The following is a 25,813-nucleotide window of genomic DNA, read 5'->3' as shown; positions in this document are numbered from 1 at the left end:
TGAGCTTTTTTCTGAGCGCTTCAGGTTAAAAATAAATCCTTCGATGGCTGTTTTACTAATCGTCTTTTGTGCACTGGTGATCTACGTGCTGTACAAACTTTGGATGAGGCCTCGGAATTTCCCACCAGGTGAGTGACGTTTGATTACAATTTTCAATGTTTCGCGTTTTTGCACAAATCTTTTTTTTTTCTTGAAATGGTTCGCTAATAAAGGTCCTAGAGGAGTGCCTATTTTGGGGTATGCTCCCCTGATGGGAAAAAAGGAGCCCCTCTTTAAACTGATTCTAAATCTGTCGAAAAAATATGGCGCAGTGACCGGTTTCTACTGGGGGCCAACCCAACCATTTATTTGTGTCGTTGGACCGCAAGCTGTGAAGGAAGCGCTGCAAAATAAGGATCTTGATGGTAGACCTAGCGGTGCAATTCTATTGAGCAGAACGTTTGGAAAGAAGCTAGGTAATTATAGGAAACAATTTGCATAATTGGTTATTGAAAATACTGAAGCATCGTTTTTAAATTGTGAAATGCAGGTTTAATGTTTGTTGAAGGCGATTTCTGGCAAGAGCAGAGGAGATTCGTTCTCCGTCATTTGCGTGATTTGGGCTTTGGAAAGACATCCATAGAGAATCAGATGATGGACGAAATTAACGATTTGATAGTGGACATCGCCGCAGCGGCGGGATCTAATCCCGACAATATTGTAGACTTCAAAAGCATGTTTGCAGTGTCCGTCATTAACATTCTATGGGCGATCCTTGGAGGCCAAAGATTCCGTCGTGACGATGAAAAGTTTAAAAAACTGTTGGCCAATGTGGAACAATTTCTACGGGGCGGAAACGCCCTGACAGCCAACATTCCCGTTCCTGTTTTCCTCGTTCGTTCATTCCCTTCTATACCGAGGCTACTTGGTACCAATACGCAATTATTCATTCCTCTGCAAAAATTCATCAAGGTAGATATTTTTGATTTACATTTACAGGACACACACACAGCGTAAATTTACCTGGAATAATTTACGTTGCCAATAAATAAAAAAACAGGAAACGATACAACAACATCTTTCCACAAGATCCAAAGGAGATCCTGCTCGCGATTTCATCGATGTCTACCTCGACGAAATAAAGGCCCAATTGGAAAAGAATACATCCACCAGCTTCAGCAGTAAACCTCTTCAATGCATTCTCATTAATTTGTTTGATATATTCTTATTAACTGTCTTATTTCTTAACAGAAAAGCAGCTCATTGCTATAATCCAAGACCTGTTCGGCGCAGGATCAGACACCTCTTCAAGTTCCATCGGTTTGTTATAACGCAAATTTTAAAAAAAGATACAAATCTGATTGTTCAACTTGTTAGGATTCGTCATTCTTTACCTGATTCACTACCCAAAGATCCAGCAGAAAATGTGGGAGGAATTAGATTATGTTTGCGGACATGCTCTTCCGTCCTTTGCTCACCGATCGAGGTAATATGTTTTCGAGCTGTTCTGAGAAACGATACAATTATTCAACGCTAATTGCTTAGGTTGCCGTACACAGAAGCTGTTCTGATGGAAGTCATCAGAGTATCTAGCGTAGCTCCGTTGGCTGTCCCTCATTGCGCTGTGAGGGAAACAGAACTCCAAGGTTTCACCATTCCCCAGGTGAGATCAGTTTAGGGTGCAGAGGTAAATATGGCAATCAAACTGGAAATTTCTTGCAATTAGGGAAGCATTATTGCTGTCAGTCTCAACTCGTTGATGATAGATAAAAGCATATGGGGAGATCCAGAACACTTCCGACCTGAACGTCATTTAGATCAAGAAGGGAACCTGATCAAAAACGATTCTTTTATACCATTCGGTACAGGTAAATTCAATTCGATTGATTGTGAAAAAGACTGTGCATGTCTGGCTGTTTTCTCTTCCTGTTACAGGAAAACGGATGTGTTTGGGTGAATCGTTGGCACGGAATACAATCTTTCTATTCATGACGTGTCTCGTGAAAAAATTCGAATTCAAACCTGTTCCGGGCGAACGGCTGCCTACGCTGGAACCCGTCGTCGGAATTGTTTTGGGTCCCAAACCATTTAAAGCCGTTGCTATCCCGCGTGATCGTTAATCGCCCGATGTATTTGTAATTTCCGTCAGGACGTCTATACATGTCAAATAAAAATAAATTGGACCATGACATTACAGCGTCTATACTTTACAACGTACTCTTATTATGTTGTCGTGATCTGATTGTCTGAAGACATTAGCTGTGGCTCGGCTCCTTTGCATTTTTCTTTGAAATATTCAGCGTTGTCTGCAGACTAGAGCCCAAAGGGTCAGAAGCAACGACGAAATCCTGGTGGCCACTGTGACCACTCCTCTCATAAAAAAATCTGCGGATATTTACGAAGTTATACGGATGCCCTCGAGACCAGCCTGGAGTACCGTGATTTCATCGTGAGCAAGAGCTGAACCCTATAGGGAACTTCCCGCAAGCAGCTGAGGGGCCTTAGTCTCGAAAAGTCTGTTCCAAGTGCCACAAGTGCCCGACTTCTTCGTGAAGCGTTAGCCTAGCAACATAACGAGGGAAGGCCAAATCAGCGATATGCCGCTTTCTCAAATCGTCGGCAATTTGAACGTGTGGGCTTCTTTTCCTGCCTTTGCCCTCTATTATTTGTTCTACAGCACGTTCGACTTCAACAATCCCGAAGGCCGCGTTAGCGACACGACGGTAAGGTGTGGTCCTATCGGTTCCTTATATCCATTTTTGTGAGCTCTAAAGCAGTTTAATTAACTCGTTCGTTATGACACGCACACTTGACGTAATGGGACTGTGGAAGGCTAAATTTGTTTGGTACCTTTGGCTCTCGAAATGATCATCAGGTTAATACGATTATCTAGTGCTATTGAACTGAACTTTCTGTCTTATTCGAAAGACTGCTCTGACCTGCTATAGATATTTTCGTAATATTACCGTTAGCCCTTGCCGTGTGTTTTGAGACCTTTTGAAAGGATACAACTGTTGATCTGAGTTATAGAAAAAAACCTGTTTTAACCTCTGCTTATTTATGCACGGCACGCCTAAGCACAGTATATCTAAAGGCATTGATGCTAATGTTTGATATTCCCATACACAGTTGACTGATGTCTGCGTTCCTTTATTCTTACAGACATTTCTAAATGCTTATGATTTCATCGTCATCGGTGCTGGATCGTCTGGATCGGTTGTGGCCAACCGGCTAACTGAGATGTCCGAATGGAAAGTCCTCTTATTGGAAGCAGGGGGAGACGAAACAATCATCTCAGACATTCCAGGTGTTGTTCATCATCTCCAACGGACCAATATTGATTGGAGTTACAAAACAGTGCCACAAACAGGATCGTGTCTTGCATTTAAAGACAACAGGTCCCATTGAAAATCTGAAATTTGTTAACCCCGTCGATTTAAATTTGATTTTGCGAAATGAAGAACATTAACGCTTTTAGGTGCATATGGCCTCGTGGAAAGGTATTGGGGGGCACATCTGTCCTTAATTACATGGTGTATGCTAGAGGAAACAAAAAAGACTACGACCAATGGGAAGCCGATGGCAATACGGGATGGTCTTATGAAGACGTCTTACCTTATTTTATCAAATCTGAAGATAACAGGAACCCGTATATTGCAGCCAACAAGAAATATCATGGAACAGGTGGTTATTTAACTGTGCAGGAGCCGGCGTACAAGACACCTTTGCTCACTGCTTTCCTCCAGGCTGGAGTAGAAATGGGCTATGAAAATTTGGATTGCAATGCAGAAAAACAGACAGGTACTATCGAATTATATCGAACATAAACAATTGAATGTACATTATACTTTTTATTTGCTGTTTAAGGTTTCATGGTGGCTCAGGCCACTAATCGGAGAGGAGCGCGATGCTCCACAGCCAAAGCGTTTCTGAGGCCGATTCGTAAGCGATCCAATCTTTACATATCGATGCGCTCTATGGTTCATAAGATTATCATCGATTCATCAACGAAACAAGCTACAGCTGTTCGATTCGAGAAAGACGGGCAACTATACGAAGTCAAAGCCAATAAAGAAATCATCGTTTCAGCTGGAACGGTCAACAGTCCTCAATTGTTAATGTTGAGCGGAATCGGCCCGAAAGATCATCTGAACACACTGGGCATTCCGCTGATGGCAGACCTGTCGGTGGGTGATAACCTGCAAGATCACATCGCCCTAGGAGGAATGGTTTTCCAAATGAACAAGGTAAGTTTAACCATCAACATCTTCCTGATTACTTCTTTGCATTAAAGTTGGTTTCCGTTCCAGCCTTATGGTGTAGTGGAAGCTCGTTATTACAGCCTTCCCTCTCTGTTAAACTACACTGTGCACGGAGCAGGTCCTCTAACATCATTGGGTGGGACCGAGGGTGTGGCCTGGGTCAACACCAAACATGCACCAGCGGGAGACTGGCCTGATATCCAATATCACTTCGTTTCAGCCACGCCAGCTTCTGAAAGTGGCCTGTTCTTCCGCTACAATACAAACATGAAGGACAATGTTTGGAATGATTATTACAAACCCCTTCTAAACACAGACATGTGGCAGTTGATTCCCACTTTACTTCGTCCGAAATCACGAGGAACCATCCGGCTAGCTTCAAAGGATCCGCACGCTGTTCCAGTGATCGACCCTCAATATTTTAGCGACAATGAAGACCTTGATGTTCTTATCGAAGGAACGAAGATCGCTTTAGCTTTGAGTAAAACGGAAGCATTTCAATCGTTGGGCACGAAGTTTTACGACAAGATTTTCCCCGGATGCGAAGCCTACACTCCGTGGACGGATGCTTATTGGGGCTGTTTCATCCGTCATTATTCACAAACCATTTACCATCCGGCTGGTACTTGCAAAATGGGGCCTGTCGGTGACATCACGGCCGTCGTCGATCCTCAGTTGAAGGTTCAGGGAATTAAAGGACTACGGGTGGTTGACTGCTCCATCATGCCCAACGTCGTATCCGGCAACACGAACGTGCCAGCGGTAATGTTGCAATCATACCTGCATTCGTCGTAATTCATTAAGAATTCTTGTTTTGTTTTACACAGATTATGATTGGAGAGAAAGCTTCAGACATGATTAAAGAGGTATGGCTGCGACGCAAGACGGACGAGGAATTACGCCGCAATTCGAACGTGATATAGATGATCGTAGGAAGTGTAACACGAATTGAACTCACGAAACCATTCTCGTGATTTTTGGCTGTAGAGTTAATTTATTTATTGTCCGTGCATTATTTTTTATTAGTGTTGCATTTTCTTTGTTTTCCCAAACTGTGCCCTGAGGTTGAAGATAGATGCTTCTGCCGTTGTTGTTATGGTACTTCATTTATGAAAATGTCACGCTCAGGAATTGAAATAAAAGCTTGAATTCATTCTTTGTAGCCTTCGAAAGGTTTCTGACTTTATAAGCAGTTCAAGTATTATGAACTCTTAAATCAGTGTTTCAAATTACTAGGTTTGCAAACTGAACTAGTGGCCAAGGTTGTTGACGTTCGCAAATTCAAGCTTAATCAAATAATGCGATAGCTACAACGAACCGCATCGTCTCGTGGATGCTACAAAGCGTTTTGCAATTGATGGTACAAGGTTGTCGATACATCAAGGCTGTTGAGGACGTCACTAATACGATCCCTAGTAAGGAGCATATCATTTTTTCCCACTCACATAAAGAAACTGATCAAGTTAAACATCCTGTTAGGGTTCGACAGCCAGATTGCAGCATCAATCAGCGTAAACAAACGAGAAATTGGGGGCAATCGGTCATAAGTTGAAAAAGCTCAAGGCAACTTTGCGAACTTTTTTTTTCAGTTTGCAAAGTTGAAAGACTTCACCTTTTGCCTCCAGCAAGTGTTCCAATCTCAACCTTCATCGATTTTGAAACGTTTGAATAACGAATATAAATACACATACAATTCGAAAGGCTAATAAATGGACCCGCTTTCTTTCTTGGGAATTCGGTAGAACGGCCTGTCTTGTGACCGCTGAATTGAATGTGACGTCAAACATTTCATATTGGCGGTCCTCGTTACCGAGAACCGCTCAAACTAGTGAACCACAAAAAAGAGTCAACATGATAACCTTTGCTCTTTTTGGAAGTATGTTCTAAACATGTCCGTGCGTTGATCTCGTACACCGAAATGTTCTGTATGTCTTCACGTTTTGTCCATCTTGATAGTGATGGTGCACCGTAGAAGAGGGAAAGCCGAGTCATGGTCACGCTCTGTCACGGGGTTTCACACCCAGCAACAAGACACTCATAATCATTTAGCACGACCAACCATGAGTATATAAACTAAAGGATGAGCATACTACAATTGTGAGTCTGTCGCCAAATACTAGTTGAGCAAGAATGTTGTTCGAAGCCGTTTCACTCGCCGTCTTGGTGTTGCTGATCATCAAGGCGTCACAGCGGCCACGCAATTTCCCACCTGGTAACATTTAAAAACAATTTTCACGTTGCTGTTTTTTAAAATAAAATTTGAATAATAGGACCAAGAGGTGTTCCGATTTTGGGCTACCTTCCATTCTTGTCCAATGGAGAGCCGGTGTACCGGACAATGAAAACGCTTGCTAAAACCTATGGACCAGTGGCTGGTTTTTACGTGGGACCGAACCAACCCTTCATCTCCGTGGTCGGGCCGCAAGCTGTGAAAGAAGCTTTGCTTAATGACGATTTGAACGGCAGACCCTCCAACTCTGTTATTCTTGCCCGCACATTCGGGGAGAAATTAGGTTTGTTTGCTGTTTTCGAAGTTCGATCATACGTTTTGCTAATTAACTAATTTCAGGTGTGGCATTCACTGATGGAGAATTCTGGCGTGAACAGAGACGATTCACTATGCGTCAGCTGAGAGAAATGGGATTCGGCAAGAGCTCCATCGAGTATCAAACGATGGAAGAGATCCGAGATCTGATTGACGAGATCAGAAACCAAGGGAAATCCAACGAAGATTACATGGTTGATTTTAAGGGCATCTTTGTCGTTTCGGTTGTCAACATTTTGTGGGCTATCGTCGGCGGAGAGAGGTTCCAGCGCAACGATGCAAAATTCAAACGTTTTCTCGAAGATATCGACCTGTATTTTCGAGTTGGTAATCCCGTCCGGGCTAATGTCCCCGTTCCAGTATTCCTACTGCAAATGTTTCCTCGCCTAAGAAGCTATTTTGGAGTGGAATCGGACATGTTCGAACCTCTACAAGCATTTATTAAAGTCAGTCATATTTAAGCCTAGCAAAATGAGGTGAAATGAAATGCGAAATGTTTTGCAGGAGACGGTGGAACAACACGAAAGAACCAGATCCGTAGAAGCTGATATCCCTCGTGATTTTATTGACGCCTATCTCGACGAAGTGAAACAACAATCTGTCAAGAATTCTTCAACTACTTTCACCTGTGAGCTTGTCATAGATTTTAACAAAAAATGTAAAAAATTTTGAGAACATTTTCTTGTCTTAAGACAAACAACTGGTGGCCACCGTTCAAGATCTGATTACAGGTGGATCTGAGACCACTACCAACGCCATTGGTCTGCTTTCACTAATTCAAAAAATTACGTTTATTTAATTAAAAAATTATTGTGTTGTTTAGGATTTACCATACTCTATCTCATCCATTATCCGCAAGTGCAACGCAAAATGCAGGAGGAGCTGGATCAAGTGTGTGGCACTGCTCTGCCATCCTTGGCTCTCCGAGCTAGGTATCATCAATGCCCATTGATTTTTCTTCACTATTTTAAACGTATTTGTCTATTTCTAATAACCAGCCTACCCTATACTGATGCTGTGCTCATGGAAGTTCAACGAATGAACACCATAGCTCCGGTGACCGCTCCTCATCGCGCCATGAAGGATACGCAACTTCTAGGCTACACTATACCTAAAGTAAGTTGAAAAAGAAACTTGATGGAGTACAATAATGTGATGCAATCATGTTTTTTAAAGGGGAGTATTTTATCAATCAATATCGATTCGGTCCTTAACGATACTGACACTTGGAAAGACCCCCATCGTTTCCGTCCAGAACGTCATTTGAATGTCGACATGACGAAGACTGTGAAGAACGAAAACCACATTCCGTTCGGAGTTGGTACGTTTCGATTTTTTGATCATGGAAACACTTGAATTTGAAGAATTTTTCAAAATTTATCGCACGCAGGAAAGCGAATGTGTTTAGGAGAGCCGTTGACGAGGAACAGTTACTTCCTCTTCACGTCGTCGTTGGTGAAGACGTTTGAATTCAGCGCTGTTCCAGGACAACCCCTACCGACATTGGAACCCGTAGTCGGTTTCACATCAGCATACGATGGATTTAAAGCAGTTGCCAAACCTCGATCAACAGTAACGCAAGCTCTTTAACTTGTACGACCTATAAGAAACCCACGTGACATTCATTTTATTTGATTCCTCCAATTAAAATAATAATTTGATCAAGGACATAGCAAATGTAAAGCTATCGAATCATCTCTGCGTCTAAACAGGTTTCTTTATACGATCAGGAAACAAATGCTGGCGAAACTAAAGAACATTGACACTCCTCAACTAGAGATCTTTATTCCGCCTTTCCTTTCACTCCCCTCTATTCTTATAATCCTCAAAAACCAGATTCTAAACAAGTTGTTGATTACTCTTCCTTCCCAGTCCGCTTATTGCCTTTTTTTGGAACAAATTCGTCTATTCTTCACGTGGAGGAAAACATATGAAACAGTAGTTTCTCTAAACATATATATGCTGATTGTATTCCTTATTTTCTTATAACTTACGGTATGCGCTGCAGCCGTCTAATATATCCTACCACGAAACTTTATAATAATTAGTGTATTGTTCAATAGTAAGTATATATGGTAACTCCAGTTGGCTGATTGAAATGATATTGAAAATTAATAGTAAAAGATGATTAATAATGAATGATAGCTTAGGGTTTTTGTTTTACATGTTTGTTAAGCTGGCTTCAGAATGAATATTGAGAAGATTAGCGATAGCTTAAGGGAGGAATATGAGAAGTTACGTTTTTTGTTTAACCCGAACGCAACCAGTATGGCAAAAAAGGGTCCTCAGTGTTATGGACAGGAACTTCGTAAGCCGGAACCGCATAATCGGAAGTGACTGCAAGTGGAGCAGAATAAGTTGCAGCTGCAACAGCTGGAGTCGAGTAAGTTGGGGCTGCAACGTAGGCCGGAGCATTGTAGGACTGCGCAGCGTGAGCGGAACCAGAGTAGCGTGAGTACAGTTTTTTATGGTCAGTTTCTTCGTCGTTATCGTTGTCGTCGTCATCTTCATCACCTGGTCGGCCATGCTATCAACGCCAAAAATAGGAAAACAGAGTTTAAATTTAGATAGAGTGTTAGGGCACATGCATATAGACTTGAATTACGTATTCATCCGATTCCGCGTGTACAGTTGCAACGTGACCTACTGATGTACCGTACGACGCAGTCCCATCAGTAAAATATACAGCCAATAAAATTGGAAGTAAAAGTATCACTATGGTGTTAGCTTTCATGATGGTCAACTGGGGTAGTAGACGGGACTGTAACAGGTAAACGACTGATGCTTCTTGGGCACTGACTTACTCCATTTTATAGGGAAAATTTTAATAAAGAAAAGTAGTTGACAAATGAATAATTTTGAATAATTTCAGCGAAAGTTATTGAGCAAGGGTTGTACATGTTGCCAAAGTAGAGCGAGAAATGCATCTTAATAGCAAGAAAAACGCAGTCCAGCCAGAAATGATTGTCATAGGTGTGCGATAAAATTCTTCGGCGTTTTGATGAGTTCACGAAATCACGACGTGTCCTTAACACCAACGTCTAGAAGCAAGAATTTAAAAAAAGAAATAAGGGCATTGCTTCATCTTGCAATTTTTCCCGATAAAAAAAACCCCGAAATGTCGTCGCTTTTTAACTAGTCCAAACCAAATGAATGCACCTTCAGTTGGTATTGTTCCTATATTGCTTTCATTTTTTATGTAAGGCGGCAACTTTCATTTCTGGGTTGCGTCAACTAACACCTTATCGAAAGTCTATCAGCTATTTTCAAAAAACGAGATTGGCACGAGATTCTTGAACTGCATTTTAGTCCATATCTGCAGTTAGCTCCAAAAGTGTAACGTATTTCTTTGTATCTCTATTGGTATCGGTGATTTCCCGAGCCAACCACGAATGAGTTTCCCAGTCCATGAAACATCAATTCGATGTTAAACACTCTACGGAGATTTAATAAAGTGCCTTTGCATGGATGAATATGATATCCTAATAGTACTTTTAAGTGGCATTTTTAATCGTATGCAAATAGCAAACAAGTTTGGACTTGTCAAATCGTAAAAAGGTGGTCCTGAGAGGTAGAACTTTGAACGCATCATTTCCCAAATGTGAAAACTCAATAGTAAAAACCTCTTGAATAACTCTGCTTATTTATTTATAATTTTATTGCTACATTTGATAAATAGTTATTTGCTTTCATCTTCGGCCTAGGAAACAGTTTGCTAGTTAGTATGCGAGAGCATTGTTCGCAATAGAGTTCTCTGCGTATCCAGACCGCATCCAGTACGGCAATACTGCGGGGGATCTATAGATAGGAACATCGAGCGTAGGAGCGGTGTAGGTAGGAACCGAGTAATCCGGTGGAGTGTAGGTAGCAGCCACTTGTGGCTCATTATAAATGGGAGCAGAATAAGCAACGGTAGTATAGGATACTGTGCCATCCCCGGGATAGGGGTCGATATGAAAAGGATAAGAGGTCGTTACGTATTCCGCCTCATTGTACGTTGGATATTCGATTCCAACATTGACATGTTTCCCTTCATCGCCTTCGTCTTCACCGTGAATCGACTAGAAATGCAACAATAAAATTTAATTTGAATTTATTTAAATAATTTTGGCGTTAAGACCCACCTCTTCTTCTGAATTCGAATAGGCGGCTGCAGCCGAACCGTAAGAAATCTTAGCCGGATACGTGGCTTCGTGTGATTTTTGTTCGGCGGAATCCACTTCCGAGTAGGCAACTGTAGAATAAGCGGGTGTTGTGATGTATGCTGCAAATGTGTTAACAAATAGCGCAGCCATTAGAACTGGAACTATAACTGCGCTTTTGATTTCCATGGTATGGCAGATGGATGGTTAGCTGGCTGATGCTGTCGTACGACTGATTGTTTTAAAACGGTTTTTAGACCACTTTATAGCAAAGTTTAACGCGAAATATAACGAGCTGTTGCGCTGTTGATGTGGCGTGGGTTGCTTGCGTGATGGATCTGAGCGAAAGTTATTGGAGAACAGGGAGTTAACACGGTGAATGTTTATAGAGAAGGACAAATCTAAACGAATGTGGGGCTGCGTCGACGTAGGTGTGCGTTTTTTTTTTTAACAAAAGTTCACGTCCTTAACATGAATGTGTTGCAACACGAATCGTGACGTACTTCTGTTGCATATTCGTATACCCGACACCCGCACGGCGTCAAATAAAAAATGTTTTTTTTTTTTTGTATCGACAATATTTCGTGCTGGGGTTGACGGACAGCTCAGCTGAAATAAAAATACAATGGAAATGTGTTGAGGCTTTCGCGAAATTGTTTTGTCATCGGGCTGTCAGATTTTATATTAATTGAACTCAAAAAGGAGTGGTGCGATTGTATCACTGACAATATTTTTGTAGTTCAACGCGATTAGGTTGTTTGTTACCTTGAAGCCTATCTTTTTGTAAGGCTTTGATGATTGTTCAGAATGCACTTAATTGGAACTCGTGCGTAAGACACATTTTATGAAGGAATGTAATGATTTATCTACGGTTTTGCATCTACTGTGTTAAGGACAAACTGTAAAACTATGTTGTTTCTAAAAAAACAAATGAGCCGAATGACCCCCAAGTACTTTTTCATCGTCTACTTCAAATAGGGAAGCAATGAAACAGTACGTGCTTTTACATTCATTCCAATAACCCCGTTACCCAATTACTTTCCGAAATAAAAAACGGCCTTCTACGGGTTATCTGAATAAAATTTTGGTATAAAATCATCGAAAAACAATCAAAGGGGCATCAGTATTACAACTGCTTCAACCGACACCACAATTCTTCCAACATGAAGGTAAGCTTCGAATTGCTCAGTTACAATTTGCAACACACATTTCTTACTGGATATCATTCGAAACTTTGACGTTTTTCAACATTTACAGTTCATCATTTTTGCTGCTCTTTTCGCTGTCGCAGCCGCGGCTTACATCAAGACACCCGTTTCCTCCGAAGAAGCCTCATCCGCCGAAATCGCTTCCTTGGAAAGGACTCAATACCAAGCCGCTTACCCTGCAACTGGTTATTCTACAACGGTCTGTTTGATTACCTATTCATTAAAAAAAGAATCGTCTACTTTTATGTTATGCTACATTTTTCAGACTGCCCAAACATCTGAGCAAGATGATGAAGATGATGCCAACGTTAGCAATGATGACGATGACAACAAGATCGGCCGTACGTCCTACCCTACCCCATCTGCCCCAGTTTACAAACCCATCAGCTACCCTAAATACTGATTTATTTTTGTACTAATATAATTGAATATGAACAGTTAAATAAAAACTAGCAATTGAGGCGGTGGCAACGTCAATGACTTTCATGTTTGGGTGGGACGCGTTTGCAACGGGATTTTCTTTGTCTGGTCTACCTGGGGTTCAGGATTACGTGACCTTCTTAGAACGGAGGGTAGGAATATTTGAAAATCGCAAAGGAAGGGATGGGTAAGCAAAAAGTTTTTTTTTTTTTTAACTAAAACTAGAAATGCTAAGCCAAACGAGATTCAGTTGAAATCGAGAGGGGCGTTGCACCACAACTGTCCGGTATTTTCTTTTCAAAAGCTTGACGAGCACTGGAGTTAGTCGGGCAATTGTTTTTGAATGGTATGATGCTTGAGCGTGACTGTGTTAAACGTGAGGTGCATGTCAAATGTGAACGACGGCTTACTGGTGCATGAATTAGGCCAACACGTGCATTGCTAAGTAAGATAACGATTTAGTTCAATATCCTCTGGCAAAAGTGAACTGAAAAATGGGGGCAGAATAACTCAAGGTCGCTGACAATAATTTTCAGTTTTTTAATTTATAAGTTTTTTTTTATTTAGTATTTTTATTGATTCATTTTTGCTTTAGCGTTATTCATTTCCCTGTGAAAAATTGAAGAGGCAAACGCGGTTGAAAAATTGACAGCTCACCAAGCCTTAATCGTTTTTCGTATCCTATTGAAATGTTTGCTGAATTTTGCATACATAACAAGTGGAAATTCAGTCCAATGTACCTTTGAATAAACTAAAACGTCCTGTGATATTAATTTCTTTCCCCTACTTAAAACCTGTTTTCCAAGGTTAAATCCGCTTTTTTTATTTTTATTTTTTATCTTACTTATCCTCTCATTTTTGCGAGAATGGATCGGCATATGTTAATAGCTGTTTCGAAGAGTATATGACATTAGGTCGTTTTTGACAGCCTGTTTGCACTACAAAAATGAATGATGAAGAATCGGTTCTAGTACGAGGTCAACGGTCTAATGGATTGAAGCAAAAAATTATGCACAAAAACGACCAGTGAAATGTTATTGTTCGCTCAAATAATCAATGCGAAAAATATTTTGTACGTTGTTGAGTCATCTTAGGATCCCAGTTCGGTGCGTTATAATTGGGGCGTAATGTTCTGCAAAAGTACGAAACTAGAATTGACTTTAGTGTTATATTCTGATAATCTGCTTAATGTAGGGTTAAATGTGAACGCAGGATTGTTGTAAGATGTATGCGGTATATTTCAATTCAATTTCCAGCTTCTGCGTCCGTTGCCATGACGATTCGATCCGGTTCAACGCATTTATTTTGCCGTATTAATAACTGATGATACTTCAATAACTGGTTACAAAACAACGAAAGCGAATTCTGCAACAGCTGGTTTTATCTTCAATAAACTTATCGGCAATGGCACCTGATTCACGATTTATGTAAGAATTATGTTTGAAACGGGTCACATGTTCAGCCGGAAGCAAATATTGTATCTTACGTCGCCTAGGAGCTTCGTGATTGCACGAGGTATCAATCGATATAAACAAGACAGCAACGAATGGTATAAGCTATTGTCAAAATTTGAAAGCTTTTCTTTACTTTTACTCCTAATTCCCCGGTACTTGATGAGCGGGTAAGGTAACGAGCTCATCACCCAGCAAGAAAAATCACGCTTTACCCTTCGACCCGAATCTTTTAAATCCAAATAATTTTTCACTTAATTCATTTCTCTCTTCACTCGTTATTAAGAAAACAATTGAACGGGTGTGTTTAAAAATGTTTTCTAATTCACGAACAATGTTTCAGCATTGATCTGGATGTGAGGCAGGGCTAGTGTTTCTTCACGAACTCGTGTACCAATACTTAAGGTGATCGTCTGTAGACAGTCCCGAAAAAAACCAGCACTTTGCGACCTACCAAAACAGGTTTATTTGACATACTTCAACTCACATTGGCAAATTAGTCCACGTCTCCGTGTGTGTGCGTGTGACAAACAAAACCTATACTCTATACAACTAGTAGTGGCAATAAAACTCGTCCTTCTGCTATTCATCCCGGTAACCTCTTTTATATGATTACTTTCGCTCGATTCTATTACACACAGCACCTCCCATACGTTGTAATCGCCGATTAGATTTGGTATAAAATCGCCAGCAACCGAACTAGAGGCATCAGTCATTCAACTGCTTTAACCAATTCACTATTCAATCAACATGAAGGTAAATAATGGAACTTACACACTCCTAATCAGCTATCGATCTGTAATTTGCAATCTTTGAAAATTTTCCCAACTAATGTTTTGTGATTTTTTCCATCAGCTCATCATTTTCGCTGCTCTACTAGCCGTCGCTGTAGCGGGTTATTCAAATTCCCCGGCTTATTCTTACCAAACGTCGTCCGAGATGGCCTCTTCTGAATTCTCGTACGGAGGGCCAACTTATTACGCATCAGAGAGACGATACGTGAGTTCAATTAGATCTTGTCTAAAACGCATTGTCCGGTTTGTTTGGCTGTTTAATTGCATGTTTCTATCATTATTTAGGCCAATGCCGATGAGGAGGACGATGATAGTGGAGACGATGAAGAAGATGCCGATGCCAAGGAGAAAAGCGAATCAGACGCTGAAGCCGACAAGAATAAAGGGTCTTCTGAGCAGAAGTCTTTAGATGTGAGTTTCAGTTATGAGTAAGATCAAACGTGTTAATATTCTAATATCTATTGCAATGTAATTAGACTGCCAGCTCTGATGCCCACAAAGAAGAAAAATCTGAGGATAAATATGAGGCCAATGCCCAAACGGAAAGTGAAATCCAATATCCTAAGTACGATGAATCTGAATCCACAACTGGCTCCTACTCCGCTCCATCTTACTCCGCTCCATCTTACTCCGCCCCATCTTACTCTGCTCCATCTTACTCCGCCCCATCTTACTCCGCTCCAGCTTACTCTGCTCCAGCTTATGCTGCTCCAGCTTACGCTGCCCCAGCATACTCTGCACCAGCTTACGCTGCTCCAGCCTATTCTGCTCCGGCCTACTCTGCTCCGGCCTATTCTGCTCCGGCCTACTCTGCTCCGGCCTATTCTGCTCCGGCCTACTCTGCTCCGGCCTATTCTGCTCCGGCCTACTCTGCTCCGGCTTATTCTGCTCCGGCCTACTCTGCTCCGGCCTATTCTGCTCCTGCTTACTCTACTCCTGCACATTCTGCTCCAGCATATAGAGAGCCAGAATATGTGTCTACTTCGTATTTCGACTCAGTTTATACTGCCCCATCCAATGGGAATAGAATTAGCAGTCTTAGCGGCCAAAGAACTAAGACTCTTAACTCCTACGAAGTCCCAATGACTGTTGTGCCTTATTGGCTTCGCCCAAAGAACTAAGGGTTTCAACCACAACAGCAAATCTTTCCTTCCATTTTCAAAACTTGTAAACTGTATAAATACTGTCTTTCCCTAATACTGTATTTTGCAAAGAGATTATGCAATAAATATCGTTATTTATGCTTATACCAAAGGAGGGAACATTAGGGTTCTTTTTATCTGTCTAAACATGTAAAGGAAACTTTCTGCAAAAGCTAGAGAGTTTGACAACCGGGACACGTTTGATGCATTTACGTCAAATTGGGTGCCGACAACCAAATGGGATCTGCTCCTCATTTGTCTCAACCCTATTTGTCGTTTGGAGCTTCTGTGATCGCGGTTGTTATCGTTACATTTACACCACACAAAACTCATCAAGAAATACATAGATTTTCCTTATTCATTAAAAAAAAAAGGAATGGTATAATTACAAGTTTTTCGAATCAACTGAACTGGAACAAGTGCAGCAGTTGCAAACAAGTGCCTTGGTGAAGAACTTGGTTATGATTCTTGTAATTTCCAGAATGTCGCCAGTTTGAATCGTTCCTTTCGGTGCTTTTATTGCTTTGCTATTATACATTAAAAAATCAAATATAAAATCGTCGTAATTAACGCAAAGCGTTTCCATTTAATCTCAAATTATATGGGGTTGTCACGTTTAAACTTCGTCGTTGTTGGGAAAGGGCGTTAAAAGACCATTCGATTAAAACTAGTTTTTCGTCGTTACTGAAGAAAACTTGTTAAACTTAATGTCGAAAATAGTTCAAGTTTTTTACGTTAAAGGTTTAGTTACGTTGTCACTGGTAGTACCGGCAAGTAACCGGGCAAAAAATAGGAAAATTAAATCGCGTTTCTTATATGGTGAATGTTGTTAATCGGAATCGTACGGCGGAAAGACAGGCAACGAAAAAACCTTTAAAAACCTGCTCGTGCCGACTTGCTCAAAACGAAAATGAAGACTTTGTGCGGGATTTAGGACACCATTGCGTTATCGTCGGCAGTAAAACCTATGTGTAATTTTGATAGATGAACCAGCCCGTAGTTTTTAACAGTGATTTCTTCTTCGAAACCCGTTTTTCTAATTTCATTTTAAGGAGTATTCAAAATACGGTAGTAAAAGATAGAAGTCCTCGATGTCGGTTTAGGGACTTATTTTGCGCCAACCGTTTCTCGATTGTTTGCTAATCGGTAACCCTTACTCCATATTTCATGTTTCAAAAATGTGTCAGCCATTTTGGACATCAGTAAAAAATTAATTACAGAATTGCTGCAAATGTTGTAGTTACAAACGGACTTATCAAACTCTTTGTTAATCATTTGATCCCTATAAAAAAAAATGAATAGAGAGCCTCCCAAGAACGTGTACTGCAACAACAGGTTGAAGAAAATTGAACCTGTCGTAAGGCCGATCAGTAATAAACGTCAGGCCTCTCAGTATACCTCTGCTGCTACAAGCAGTGGGATGACGGTAAATTTTGTCGTGGCAATTCTACATTAGGCTTCTCAGTGCTTCAAATGATCTGACACAATTTATTCTTTCAAACAATTAGGAAACCGTTATTGCTGTGAATACAAAAAATAGATCTCTGCATTTCAACAAAAGCCAATCAAAATATGAAAAGCATTTCGAGCCAAGTTCATCAAAAGTTTTGGTAAGTTCTACCATCATTATCTAAATGAAAAAAAAATTGCATTCTTTTAGTATGTTTATCTAAGGCTTCTAAGAAGCTGAAGGAATCCCCACATGGAAACACTGTTTTACCATTAAATTTTAAAAATCCATCTACATTGGTACTTAAAAAATGCCATTTGATAGACTTTCTAGCAATAAAAATGTTTGTGTTAAACCTCTAGGGAGATTTGGGTATTCCATTGAAACATTGTTATGTTCAAAGAAAAACTACCAGCAGTATTAACCATTGTTCTCTGCAACCTGTGAGTAAGAAATATAGGAAAAATTTGGATAGTTCAAAACTACAAAGCAACCTGCTTTGTGTTCATCGTACTGAAAGTTCTGACAACCCATTATGGCAGTCACCCCAAGGTTCTTTTTCTTTTTTCATTTTTTTCATTTTTGCTTGTTAACCAGTTAGTTTTGCAAAGCAGAGTCTCCCAATCAGCTGATAGAAAAGAGCAATTCTAATGACCAACATGATGCTAGTGAATTTTTTCAGATGGTTAAAGCAACTCTACAGGATACATTTAAAGAAATTGTCAAAGATTGTCCTGAATTTTTAACTACCTCATTAAGTAACTCAGCAGCTTCTCTGTTAGTTCAAAAATTTCACGTTTATATTATTTTATTTGTAGATGCCAAAGAAAAGTTACTTAAAAAATTACGTTCCTACACCCAGCGACAGCAAACGACGTTGGCGGATCATGCAAATACGGAGGACATGAGCAGCAGTGAATCCGACAGTCTTCTCGATGTAAAGCCTATTCTTTGGACATCCAAACAACCCTTATCATGTCGCTCTTGCGATTATTTTTCTTTGATACAGTTTACGCGTCCGATAAGGTTTAACCGATTCCCTGGAGAGTCTTCTACAGAGAGCCAAGCTACTAAGCCGAAACTCCGGCTTAACAATGCGACTCCGACCTGTGTGGGCACAACAGACGCATGGGCACCTGTTGCTTACGGTTTCAAGAGTTATACTACGCCACGCGGATTCTTACCTCGTTCTCGCCGATGCACGGGATCGACTACTTACGTTACTGAGCGAACGCTTTCTGATGCAATACAAATCTCATCGAAAGGTAACAAATACTATTCATCGTTTGCCTGTCCTTAGCAATGAATTGTCAATTTCATTCTTATTTCAAATATAGGGTCTTCTGTGCAGGTGAACGGAAGTCTTTCTTTCAATAGAAGTTGCAGCAAAAACAATCTTGAGGAAACAGATGAATCGACTCATGCCTGTCTACCAGTGTTTAACCCTTGCAAGGTACCATCTTTTTCCCGATATCCTACTGCCTTCGGAAACTGATAAGAGTTTTCTGTGACAGACTTTTGAGTTGAAATTTTCGCATCTTTTTACACTTAAGAAGCGGAAAAGTCATGTAAGCGTTTTGTTTCGTTTTTAGTTTAACGTTGTTCTCCATAAAATTGCAAGGCATTAGAAGTAGAAGTCGAATTACTGGGTTCAGCTACTTCGTTATGTTATCAGTCCATTGTACACAGAAGACAATCAAACACCCACAGTTGCCATTTCGTTCTAAAGGGGCGTGTTAAAATAATAAATTTTCATCCAGAATTTCAACTAGCTAAGTTCCCTGGTAGGTGTTTGTGGTTTACGTCGTTTTTCTTTATAGGGCCAGTATTTTACTTGCCGCGTGTCCGTTCCAATGTAGATACTATCATGTCAAAATCCTCTACTTTGGGTTCAATTACTCAATGCCTCTTTATCCGCTTTTTTATTATCCTTCCCATTTTCATGTAAGTTCCACGTCAACTCGCCAAATCCCATTCATATCGCTTACGCAACTATCGACGAATCTGGATGATGGACAATGTAGACGAAAGGGTTGCGAAAGATTCGTTGTATGTTGATTAATACCGCGTAGTGGTCCCCGAAGAAGTCGATGCAATCAGACCTTTTGATGTTTAAAATTTTCAACGATTTTTTTCCCCTCCCATTTTGGTGGATGCCACTAAATACGTACCTTCCCGCCGAAGTCTTTGAAGTATTTTTTAAAGGTTGTAAAATCTAATATCTTTTTGTAAGAAAAAACCTGCCATGGTGGTAAATCAATGATTCTGCCCGTGTTCACTAGTCTAGCCAATAGCGAACGCGTGTGCCGAAGGAATACGAGCGCACAGAACGTTTGTGTCATTGGATTGTATAGAACAGATTCCGATGAAGCACGCGAATGATTTTGCTGGTTTGCTTGCGTGTAATCGAATCATTGACAACAGTTGCTATGGGTAGGCGAAAAAGAATTCAACGTAACGATTGGAAATCTCATATCGGCTCGTAAGAAATCGGAGTGTCATACAAAGGCGATCGCATTTTCTGTGGACTTTATTTCTTTAGGTGTCCACCCATTGATCGTGAATGGGAATTCGTATCTGACCTGCTACACGTCCTAAACATTATTGAAGATTGTTGATTGGGAAAACCTTTGCACGGTGTCAATCTTTCAATAATCGATCGAGCCCCGTCCTCGCCTCTCTCCGTTGAGTAATTTTGGTTTCTTTATTGTCGATGTGTCACCCTTTCATTTTTCCTCTTTTGTTTCCCTTTTAGTTCAGCCAACCAAAATTCAGCTGTTTGTTAGTATTGTGTCTGTGGTTTGCTTTCATTGATCTTCGTTTTCTTTTCCTCTTCGCTAACGATCACAGGTTTCACGAACTAGAAATGAATCTTTGACCTTAGAATTTTATCATTCATTTTCTATTTTACTGCGGAAACCCAAAAGTTCCTATCACCTGGATCGAGAATGCCACATCAGTATGCAAAACTATGATCACAGGAGCTAGTAAGAAATTATTTTTATAAAATTTGCATACTCAAATTTTGTAGGAACAGCCAGGTTTCTGTACTATATAGCAGAGGAGTTTTCATGACGTACCCTTTTAATCTCCTTGTACTAGATGTTGTAATTAGAGCCGTCGACCCATGTATATGAAAACAGATGTAGACACGTAACGAAACAAATTTTTCAAATGGATTTTTAAGGCCAGGCTGACAACAACAACAAGAAATTGATCAATTCATTTACAAAATGTAATTGCAATGAGGCATGCGCGCGCATCGTCTCCCACACATACACAGCGGGCTCTTCAATTTGTCTCTCATCCTTCCCTTTAAAAAGAATCGCTAACTCACGTTCGGGAAGTTCAACTTGCATACCCCTGTAACGGACCGCCAACGACTGTTCCAGATTGATGGTGGCTGATTGGTGCTGATGTCAATATGGATTGGAACAATCAGAACATCAATGACAGTAAGCACCTATTTCTCGATTTCTGGATCTGTACTAACGCAGTTGTTGCCAATCATCCAGTGCTGTGTCAGTATCACCAAGTTGAAGCAAAACCTTAGAGATCCCGACGTCTGACAGCAAAAATGAAGAATGGCAAAGACGAGGAGGATTTTTGGATGCCCACCACCACTGAGCTTAGTGTTAATGATGTGATTAACGGGACGTCAAGAATCGACTGGGACAATTGGGATCTATTGTTGTGGACGCCGGAACAACGCACACTTCTGGAGCAGGGCGTTATACCAAGAGAAGTTCATGTTGCTTTTGGCGTCCTTCTCAGTCTTATTGTCATCTTCGGCTTCACCGCCAATTCAACAATTCTTTACATCTTCTCAAGGTACGCTTAATGACGTTTAATTGCATCCCGTACGTAGTGTGATTTTGGGTTTTTTTTTTCTCTTCCAAGATTCAAACGCTTGAGGACCCCGGCTAACGTGTTCATCATTAACCTGACCATTTGCGATTTTCTCGCTTGTTGCTTGCATCCGTTGGCCGTCTACTCAGCTTTTCGGGGCCGTTGGTCCTTTGGTCAATCAGGTACGCTCTGTTTAACGATCCTATGGTAATGCAAAGATGACAATCCTTTAAAATTAGAGCATTTAAGACGGTTAAGTTTACTATCGTCAGTTTGAGTTAAATTGAAATGGCGCGGCTGAAAGTAGGATGCGTTCAATCATTCATCATTTCGTTGTTAAGATTAATTTGTTAAGTGAAACTGAGATATCGGAGCGAAAGCCCGCAGTGTTAATAGAGCTAATGCGAGCTGAAAAAAAAAGAAAGATAAGTGTACTCTTCAATGCTCGGAAGCCTATGGATTATGTCTAAACGAACTGGAAACTTGCTGAAACTATTGTGACGCTGATGATGAGTGGCTGGCTTAACGTTGACTCAAAACAGTGGAGCGCGTATTCTTGTTCCAAACTTGGAGCACCACTTCCACTCATCTCATCGATCCTCGTTTACATTCAGAGGATCCGTCGTCGTTCCCTTTGCTTTTGCATCCATTTCTTGCAAACAAATAGTGAAGATGTGAGCTGCTTAATGAGGAGAAGCGCGGCTTTTCAGTTCAAGAATAGGAAACATTCCGAGACGGCAGTCGAATAACAGGAATGGAGAGTAGAAATGCTTAGAATAAGGAGCTAATGTCAGAGCAACTTTTAAAGCCGACTATGCTAGTCTAAAAGGTAGCGAATGCAAAACGCACTCTGTACGAAAGAACTTGTTTAATACGCGAATTTTTAGCGATCTGTAAATAAGGGAGCCTTTTGTTAATAAAAGCAGTGTGCCAAACTTCGATAAAGAGAGCTGTATCTGCAGAAGAAAGTGTTGTGCGTTAGACAGATATCATATTCGTATCCCGCCAGATAGGTCCGTTTGTTGCCATTGTCATATTTGATGTTGCTAGTGTCAGCAACAAATTACACAATGTGCATCCGGAAGTCAAATTTGAATGCGTCTTCATCCATCCACCGAGTCTGTATTCAATTCTCATCAAATACGAACACTTTTTCTTCTCAATTCCATATTGTATGGGTTTTATTGACGTTCTCTTTTAAAATTAAATTTCTAATATTTGTTATTAAAATAATCCAGCGCATTTGGAATGTAACAGGAAAAGGTTTCAATAGATTTTTATTCGTTGGCGAGTACGGCCTAGGCTTCAAGTTCAATTCAATTTGGATTCGGGGTCATTTCTTTTTCAGATAATTGTCGATTCTATTTCAATTGGTAGCCCAGTGAAGTTGTTCCGAACATTTTTCACAAGTTGATTTACAGAAAACACAACCTACACGTTTTAGGTAGGTTCGTTAAAAAGTTTCAATACGTCCCGACCGGTTGTCTTTTCATTCTGAATGTATCTTTTTCCAATTTTAAGATTGGTGTCCCTTATACGCAAGTGGGTAGGCGTTTCAGCTAACGCTCTCCGAGTCATCGGGTCTCCATGGTTCCCCAGAAAAAAATGATAGAGCAGGTTATACTGAAAAAAAAAGACGCCTACAAACGAGTGAGATACACGTGACGTTAGAAAGGCGTGTTGCCTTGATGCGGCGATATACACGACTGTGAAATCACGAGTACCGAAGAGGATGCAGGATCGATTAGCTGTACTGTACATCTCACGAGCTTTTCGTTTCATCGGTGCCACGTGCCGTTTTGTTTACTCGCTCTATCTTTGTCTTTTGAAAGAAGAAAACAAATCAAGGGAGAATGGGGAAATAATAACGTGTTCCCTCTCTGCGGATTGGAAACTAGTTGTTCTCGGTGCACGATAATCGAATGCGAACTTTATAAACTGGCAAGATCGACAGACGCCAAGACTGCACGTGCACTGTACATATTGATGAAAACAACTTGATGTTGACGTCGATATATGAGAATATTTTTAATCTCATTTGTGTACCACCCAACCGATTTTAATGAACATAAACATCTTTAATAATCTGTTTTATTTGTTTGTTTTTTTAGGTTGCAACTTGTACGGTATGGGCGTGGCCTTCTTCGGACTCAACAGCATCGTCACCCTATCCGCCATCGCGTGTGAACGTTACATCGTCATCACTTCGAGCAGCTGCCGCCCGGTCGTTGGCAAGTGGCGCATTACACGCCGACAAGCGCAAAGGGTAATTTTAAATCATTAGCTCCCAATGGTTCTGATATTCTTTTCTTTGTTTCATATGACGTAAGAACAATTAAATCTCGTTGAATCTGACAGGCTTGTGCTGCTATCTGGCTGCATTGCGCAGCTCTCGTTTCTCCACCTTTGCTGTTTGGATGGTCATCCTACCTGCCGGAAGGAGTGTTGGTGACCTGCTCTTGGGATTACTCATCGAGGACGCTGTCCAACCGACTCTATTATTTTTACCTCCTATTTTTCGGATTCTTCCTGCCCGTCTCCGTGTTAACCTTCTGCTATGCGGCTATTTTTCGATTTATTTTACGCTCGTCCAGGGAGATCACTCGATTGGTTACGACCAGCGATGGTACGACATCATTCAGCAAATCGACAGTATCGTTCCGTAAAAGACGGAGGCAAACGGATGTCAGAGCTGCGCTCATCATTTTATCGCTGGCGATCCTCTGCTTCACTGCCTGGACGCCCTACACCATTGTTAGCCTGATTGGCCAGTTTGCGCCAGTCGGTGAAGACGGCCAGTTGAAGCTGTCACCTATGGTGACTTCGATTCCGGCATTCCTTGCCAAGACTGCCATCGTCTTCGATCCGCTCGTGTACGGATTTTCCAGCCCGCAGTTCAGATTTTCCGTACGGCAGATCCTGCGCCAACAAAGTTTCTCTAGCAGCGCCAACGGTCTCCGTGCCGGACCGAACAACATGATGATGGCTGGCACGAGGACAGCGATCCAGAATTCCAGGTCGTCTCGTGTCAGTTCACAGTTGGTATTTTCATCTTGCAGCCGAAGCGTCAGAATGAGTCCGAAAGAACCGAGTTATCGTCAATCTTCAAACAATCCTTCTGTTTTAACGACGATTCAACAATGTCCACAAGTTCGTCTTTCAATCGAGCCCGACAGCCATCAACAACTTACCAGAGGTATTGCATTGAAATATGATTAAAACAGTTTTGTTTCCTTCTACCCGTGAATTATGTTCTATTTCAATTAGGTGGTTTGAGAAAATCCTGCATCAAGCGGAACAACAGCTTCCAGTGTTCAAACAGAAAGAGCATTCGGCTGAGGGAAGACAAAAACAGTCAGATGGTGCTGGAAGAGGCACCTGAAAATTCGTTTTCGCTGCCATTGGGAATCGTTCACAATGAAAAAGAATTTCGTGCATGTGGTCAACATGAAATTCCCAGTAAAAATCAAGTACGAGATGCTAAGCCGAAACCGGAGAAACAGAGGCGTTCCTCCGAGGCGGATCTGATGCGATGCCACAAGACATGGACTGACGCTCCTCGAATTCTACCTGTAAGCACTTCATTTGATCGGTAATTAAGAGTAGCCCTGATCAGATTTGTTCTTAACGCACCATATTTATGCAGTGTTTCTCTTTAATCATCATCAATCACAATAACGTATTCGGTACAGAAAGTAGCCAATAAATGTAGGATCGTTCTTTTTCATTTAGGAAGGTAGGGATGTCAGGGTTTGCGCCAGGTTGCATCAGAAAAGAAATGCGACTGTTTCCGCAGCAGTGAGCGAACGAATTTTTAAAATCAGGAATGTATCCCGCGCATGATCTAGGAAGAATCCCGTATAGCGTTTATCTCCGTTGCCTCGTTTCTCGTTGTCTAGAAATAATTGTTGAAAATCACCTTCCCTGTAGAGGGTTCTATTTTTATGTATGCACGTGAAGCTAGAAAAATTTAAAAAGAAATCTGCAAAGAAAATGCAGAAGGGAACTCAACTTATGAAAAAAAAAAAAAGAAAATCCTATTACATATTTTTTTCATTAATATTTGAAGACTTTGACAGCTGGAAACCACGGTTATTCGAGTACAACCGTGCCCTTTCAAAAGTCTGCGAACTCGTCGACGCAGTGCAGCATTTTATTGAAGATTGTGGAAGGCTTCATTCAAATGATGAACATTAAAAAAAAACATTACGGACCGTGCTAGTGGTGGGGTACTAAATTCAAAGAGGTTACGTGGAATACCTTGAGTTTTCTGTTGCTCATTAACGTACGTCATAGCAGTGAGAGATTCTTCATCTAACAGAACATGTCAACTTATTTTGGAAACAAATCACCGCGAAATGTCTTTTTCAGTGAATGTAGAAATTACTTAAACCAAAAATAGACTTGTTTTCAGTATGTGTCATCGAGGGATCATTAGTCAGGGACCAGTATGCGCGGGATTTCGCAGGCCTCCTTGAATGGAGTTTTCTCAGCCCGTGACATTATGATTTGCTTCCAACAGCGTTCGCTCTGATTGTTAGAATTTATGGTGCAAGAGAACATCGAAGAAA

The 25,813-nt window shown here is 40.9% G+C and overlaps 7 protein-coding genes across 7 annotated transcripts; 5 read left to right on the top strand and 2 right to left on the bottom strand.

Moving 5' to 3' along the window:
- The first annotated feature begins 30 nt into the window (after positions 1–30).
- On the top strand, positions 31–5,178 carry LOC130703775 (glucose dehydrogenase [FAD, quinone]-like). Its single transcript, XM_057525232.1, has 13 exons — positions 31–128; positions 213–455; positions 530–951; positions 1,040–1,160; positions 1,231–1,299; positions 1,357–1,465; positions 1,525–1,642; positions 1,706–1,808; positions 3,140–3,377; positions 3,458–3,780; positions 3,847–4,226; positions 4,290–5,003; positions 5,069–5,178. The coding sequence occupies exons 1-13, from the start codon at positions 44–46 to the stop codon at positions 5,162–5,164; spliced, it is 3,021 nt and encodes a 1,006-aa protein (XP_057381215.1). The 5' UTR covers positions 31–43; the 3' UTR covers positions 5,165–5,178.
- Positions 5,179–6,327: 1,149 nt separating this feature from the next.
- On the top strand, positions 6,328–8,419 carry LOC130703756 (methyl farnesoate epoxidase-like). The gene is made up of 9 exons (XM_057525209.2): positions 6,328–6,453; positions 6,512–6,754; positions 6,811–7,232; positions 7,291–7,414; positions 7,479–7,547; positions 7,610–7,718; positions 7,785–7,902; positions 7,963–8,107; positions 8,177–8,419. Exons 1-9 carry the CDS (start codon positions 6,372–6,374, stop codon positions 8,374–8,376), a joined length of 1,512 nt encoding a protein of 503 aa, XP_057381192.1. The 5' UTR covers positions 6,328–6,371; the 3' UTR covers positions 8,377–8,419.
- Positions 8,420–8,820: 401 nt separating this feature from the next.
- Positions 8,821–9,557, bottom strand: LOC130703767 (uncharacterized). Its single transcript, XM_057525223.2, has 2 exons — positions 9,392–9,557; positions 8,821–9,313 (listed from the first exon to the last, which is right to left on the bottom strand). Exons 1-2 carry the CDS (start codon positions 9,518–9,520, stop codon positions 9,035–9,037), a joined length of 408 nt encoding a protein of 135 aa, XP_057381206.1. The 5' UTR covers positions 9,521–9,557; the 3' UTR covers positions 8,821–9,034.
- An 869-nt stretch (positions 9,558–10,426) lies between these two features.
- LOC130703764 (uncharacterized) lies at positions 10,427–11,230 on the bottom strand. The gene is made up of 2 exons (XM_057525219.2): positions 10,911–11,230; positions 10,427–10,847 (listed from the first exon to the last, which is right to left on the bottom strand). The coding sequence occupies exons 1-2, from the start codon at positions 11,115–11,117 to the stop codon at positions 10,506–10,508; spliced, it is 549 nt and encodes a 182-aa protein (XP_057381202.1). The 5' UTR covers positions 11,118–11,230; the 3' UTR covers positions 10,427–10,505.
- Positions 11,231–14,636: 3,406 nt separating this feature from the next.
- LOC130703757 (uncharacterized PPE family protein PPE24-like) lies at positions 14,637–16,043 on the top strand. The gene is made up of 4 exons (XM_057525210.2): positions 14,637–14,763; positions 14,863–15,006; positions 15,087–15,212; positions 15,278–16,043. Exons 1-4 carry the CDS (start codon positions 14,758–14,760, stop codon positions 15,920–15,922), a joined length of 921 nt encoding a protein of 306 aa, XP_057381193.1. The 5' UTR covers positions 14,637–14,757; the 3' UTR covers positions 15,923–16,043.
- A 1,129-nt stretch (positions 16,044–17,172) lies between these two features.
- Positions 17,173–19,586, top strand: LOC130703746 (uncharacterized). Its single transcript, XM_057525197.2, has 8 exons — positions 17,173–17,369; positions 17,452–17,553; positions 17,618–17,692; positions 17,756–17,945; positions 18,008–18,151; positions 18,212–18,330; positions 18,403–18,658; positions 18,731–19,586. The coding sequence occupies exons 1-8, from the start codon at positions 17,238–17,240 to the stop codon at positions 18,886–18,888; spliced, it is 1,176 nt and encodes a 391-aa protein (XP_057381180.1). The 5' UTR covers positions 17,173–17,237; the 3' UTR covers positions 18,889–19,586.
- A 1,007-nt stretch (positions 19,587–20,593) lies between these two features.
- Positions 20,594–25,737, top strand: LOC130703742 (melanopsin-like). Its single transcript, XM_059496539.1, has 5 exons — positions 20,594–21,224; positions 21,294–21,424; positions 23,354–23,508; positions 23,601–24,438; positions 24,510–25,737. Exons 1-5 carry the CDS (start codon positions 20,971–20,973, stop codon positions 24,836–24,838), a joined length of 1,707 nt encoding a protein of 568 aa, XP_059352522.1. The 5' UTR covers positions 20,594–20,970; the 3' UTR covers positions 24,839–25,737.
- Positions 25,738–25,813: the final 76 nt, after the last annotated feature.

This window comes from Daphnia carinata, chromosome 8 (assembly GCF_022539665.2).
Source record: "Daphnia carinata strain CSIRO-1 chromosome 8, CSIRO_AGI_Dcar_HiC_V3, whole genome shotgun sequence".
Taxonomy (NCBI): domain Eukaryota; kingdom Metazoa; phylum Arthropoda; class Branchiopoda; order Diplostraca; family Daphniidae; genus Daphnia; species Daphnia carinata.
Note: the sequence above shows the minus strand (reverse complement) of the source record. Positions and strands in the feature narration are given on the sequence as shown.

What these genes read in the sequence shown, in the direction of transcription:
- LOC130703775 (XM_057525232.1), top strand. Translation starts at nt 44, where the DNA reads ATGGCTGTTTTACTAATCGTCTTTTGTGCACTGGTGATCTACGTGCTG. An exon ending in CACCTCTTCAAGTTCCATCG is followed by an intron (nt 1,300 to 1,356) that starts GTTTGTTATAAC and finishes TCAACTTGTTAG; the next exon opens with GATTCGTCATTCTTTACCTG. An exon ending in CAATGCAGAAAAACAGACAG is followed by an intron (nt 3,781 to 3,846) that starts GTACTATCGAAT and finishes TTGCTGTTTAAG; the next exon opens with GTTTCATGGTGGCTCAGGCC.
- LOC130703764 (XM_057525219.2), bottom strand. Translation starts at nt 11,117, where the DNA reads ATGGAAATCAAAAGCGCAGTTATAGTTCCAGTTCTAATGGCTGCGCTA. An exon ending in ATTCGAATTCAGAAGAAGAG is followed by an intron (nt 10,848 to 10,910) that starts GTGGGTCTTAAC and finishes TTGCATTTCTAG; the next exon opens with TCGATTCACGGTGAAGACGA.
- LOC130703742 (XM_059496539.1), top strand. Translation starts at nt 20,971, where the DNA reads ATGAAGAATGGCAAAGACGAGGAGGATTTTTGGATGCCCACCACCACT. An exon ending in TTGGTCCTTTGGTCAATCAG is followed by an intron (nt 21,425 to 23,353) that starts GTACGCTCTGTT and finishes TTGTTTTTTTAG; the next exon opens with GTTGCAACTTGTACGGTATG. An exon ending in CACGCCGACAAGCGCAAAGG is followed by an intron (nt 23,509 to 23,600) that starts GTAATTTTAAAT and finishes TGAATCTGACAG; the next exon opens with GCTTGTGCTGCTATCTGGCT.
- LOC130703756 (XM_057525209.2), top strand. Translation starts at nt 6,372, where the DNA reads ATGTTGTTCGAAGCCGTTTCACTCGCCGTCTTGGTGTTGCTGATCATC. An exon ending in GCCACGCAATTTCCCACCTG is followed by an intron (nt 6,454 to 6,511) that starts GTAACATTTAAA and finishes TTTGAATAATAG; the next exon opens with GACCAAGAGGTGTTCCGATT. An exon ending in CTCTACAAGCATTTATTAAA is followed by an intron (nt 7,233 to 7,290) that starts GTCAGTCATATT and finishes AATGTTTTGCAG; the next exon opens with GAGACGGTGGAACAACACGA.
- LOC130703757 (XM_057525210.2), top strand. An exon ending in ACGCATCAGAGAGACGATAC is followed by an intron (nt 15,007 to 15,086) that starts GTGAGTTCAATT and finishes ATCATTATTTAG; the next exon opens with GCCAATGCCGATGAGGAGGA. An exon ending in CTGAGCAGAAGTCTTTAGAT is followed by an intron (nt 15,213 to 15,277) that starts GTGAGTTTCAGT and finishes CAATGTAATTAG; the next exon opens with ACTGCCAGCTCTGATGCCCA.
- LOC130703746 (XM_057525197.2), top strand. Translation starts at nt 17,238, where the DNA reads ATGAATAGAGAGCCTCCCAAGAACGTGTACTGCAACAACAGGTTGAAG. An exon ending in AATCCGACAGTCTTCTCGAT is followed by an intron (nt 18,331 to 18,402) that starts GTAAAGCCTATT and finishes TCTTTGATACAG; the next exon opens with TTTACGCGTCCGATAAGGTT. An exon ending in AATACAAATCTCATCGAAAG is followed by an intron (nt 18,659 to 18,730) that starts GTAACAAATACT and finishes TTTCAAATATAG; the next exon opens with GGTCTTCTGTGCAGGTGAAC.
- LOC130703767 (XM_057525223.2), bottom strand. Translation starts at nt 9,520, where the DNA reads ATGAAAGCTAACACCATAGTGATACTTTTACTTCCAATTTTATTGGCT. An exon ending in ACGCGGAATCGGATGAATAC is followed by an intron (nt 9,314 to 9,391) that starts GTAATTCAAGTC and finishes TGGCGTTGATAG; the next exon opens with CATGGCCGACCAGGTGATGA.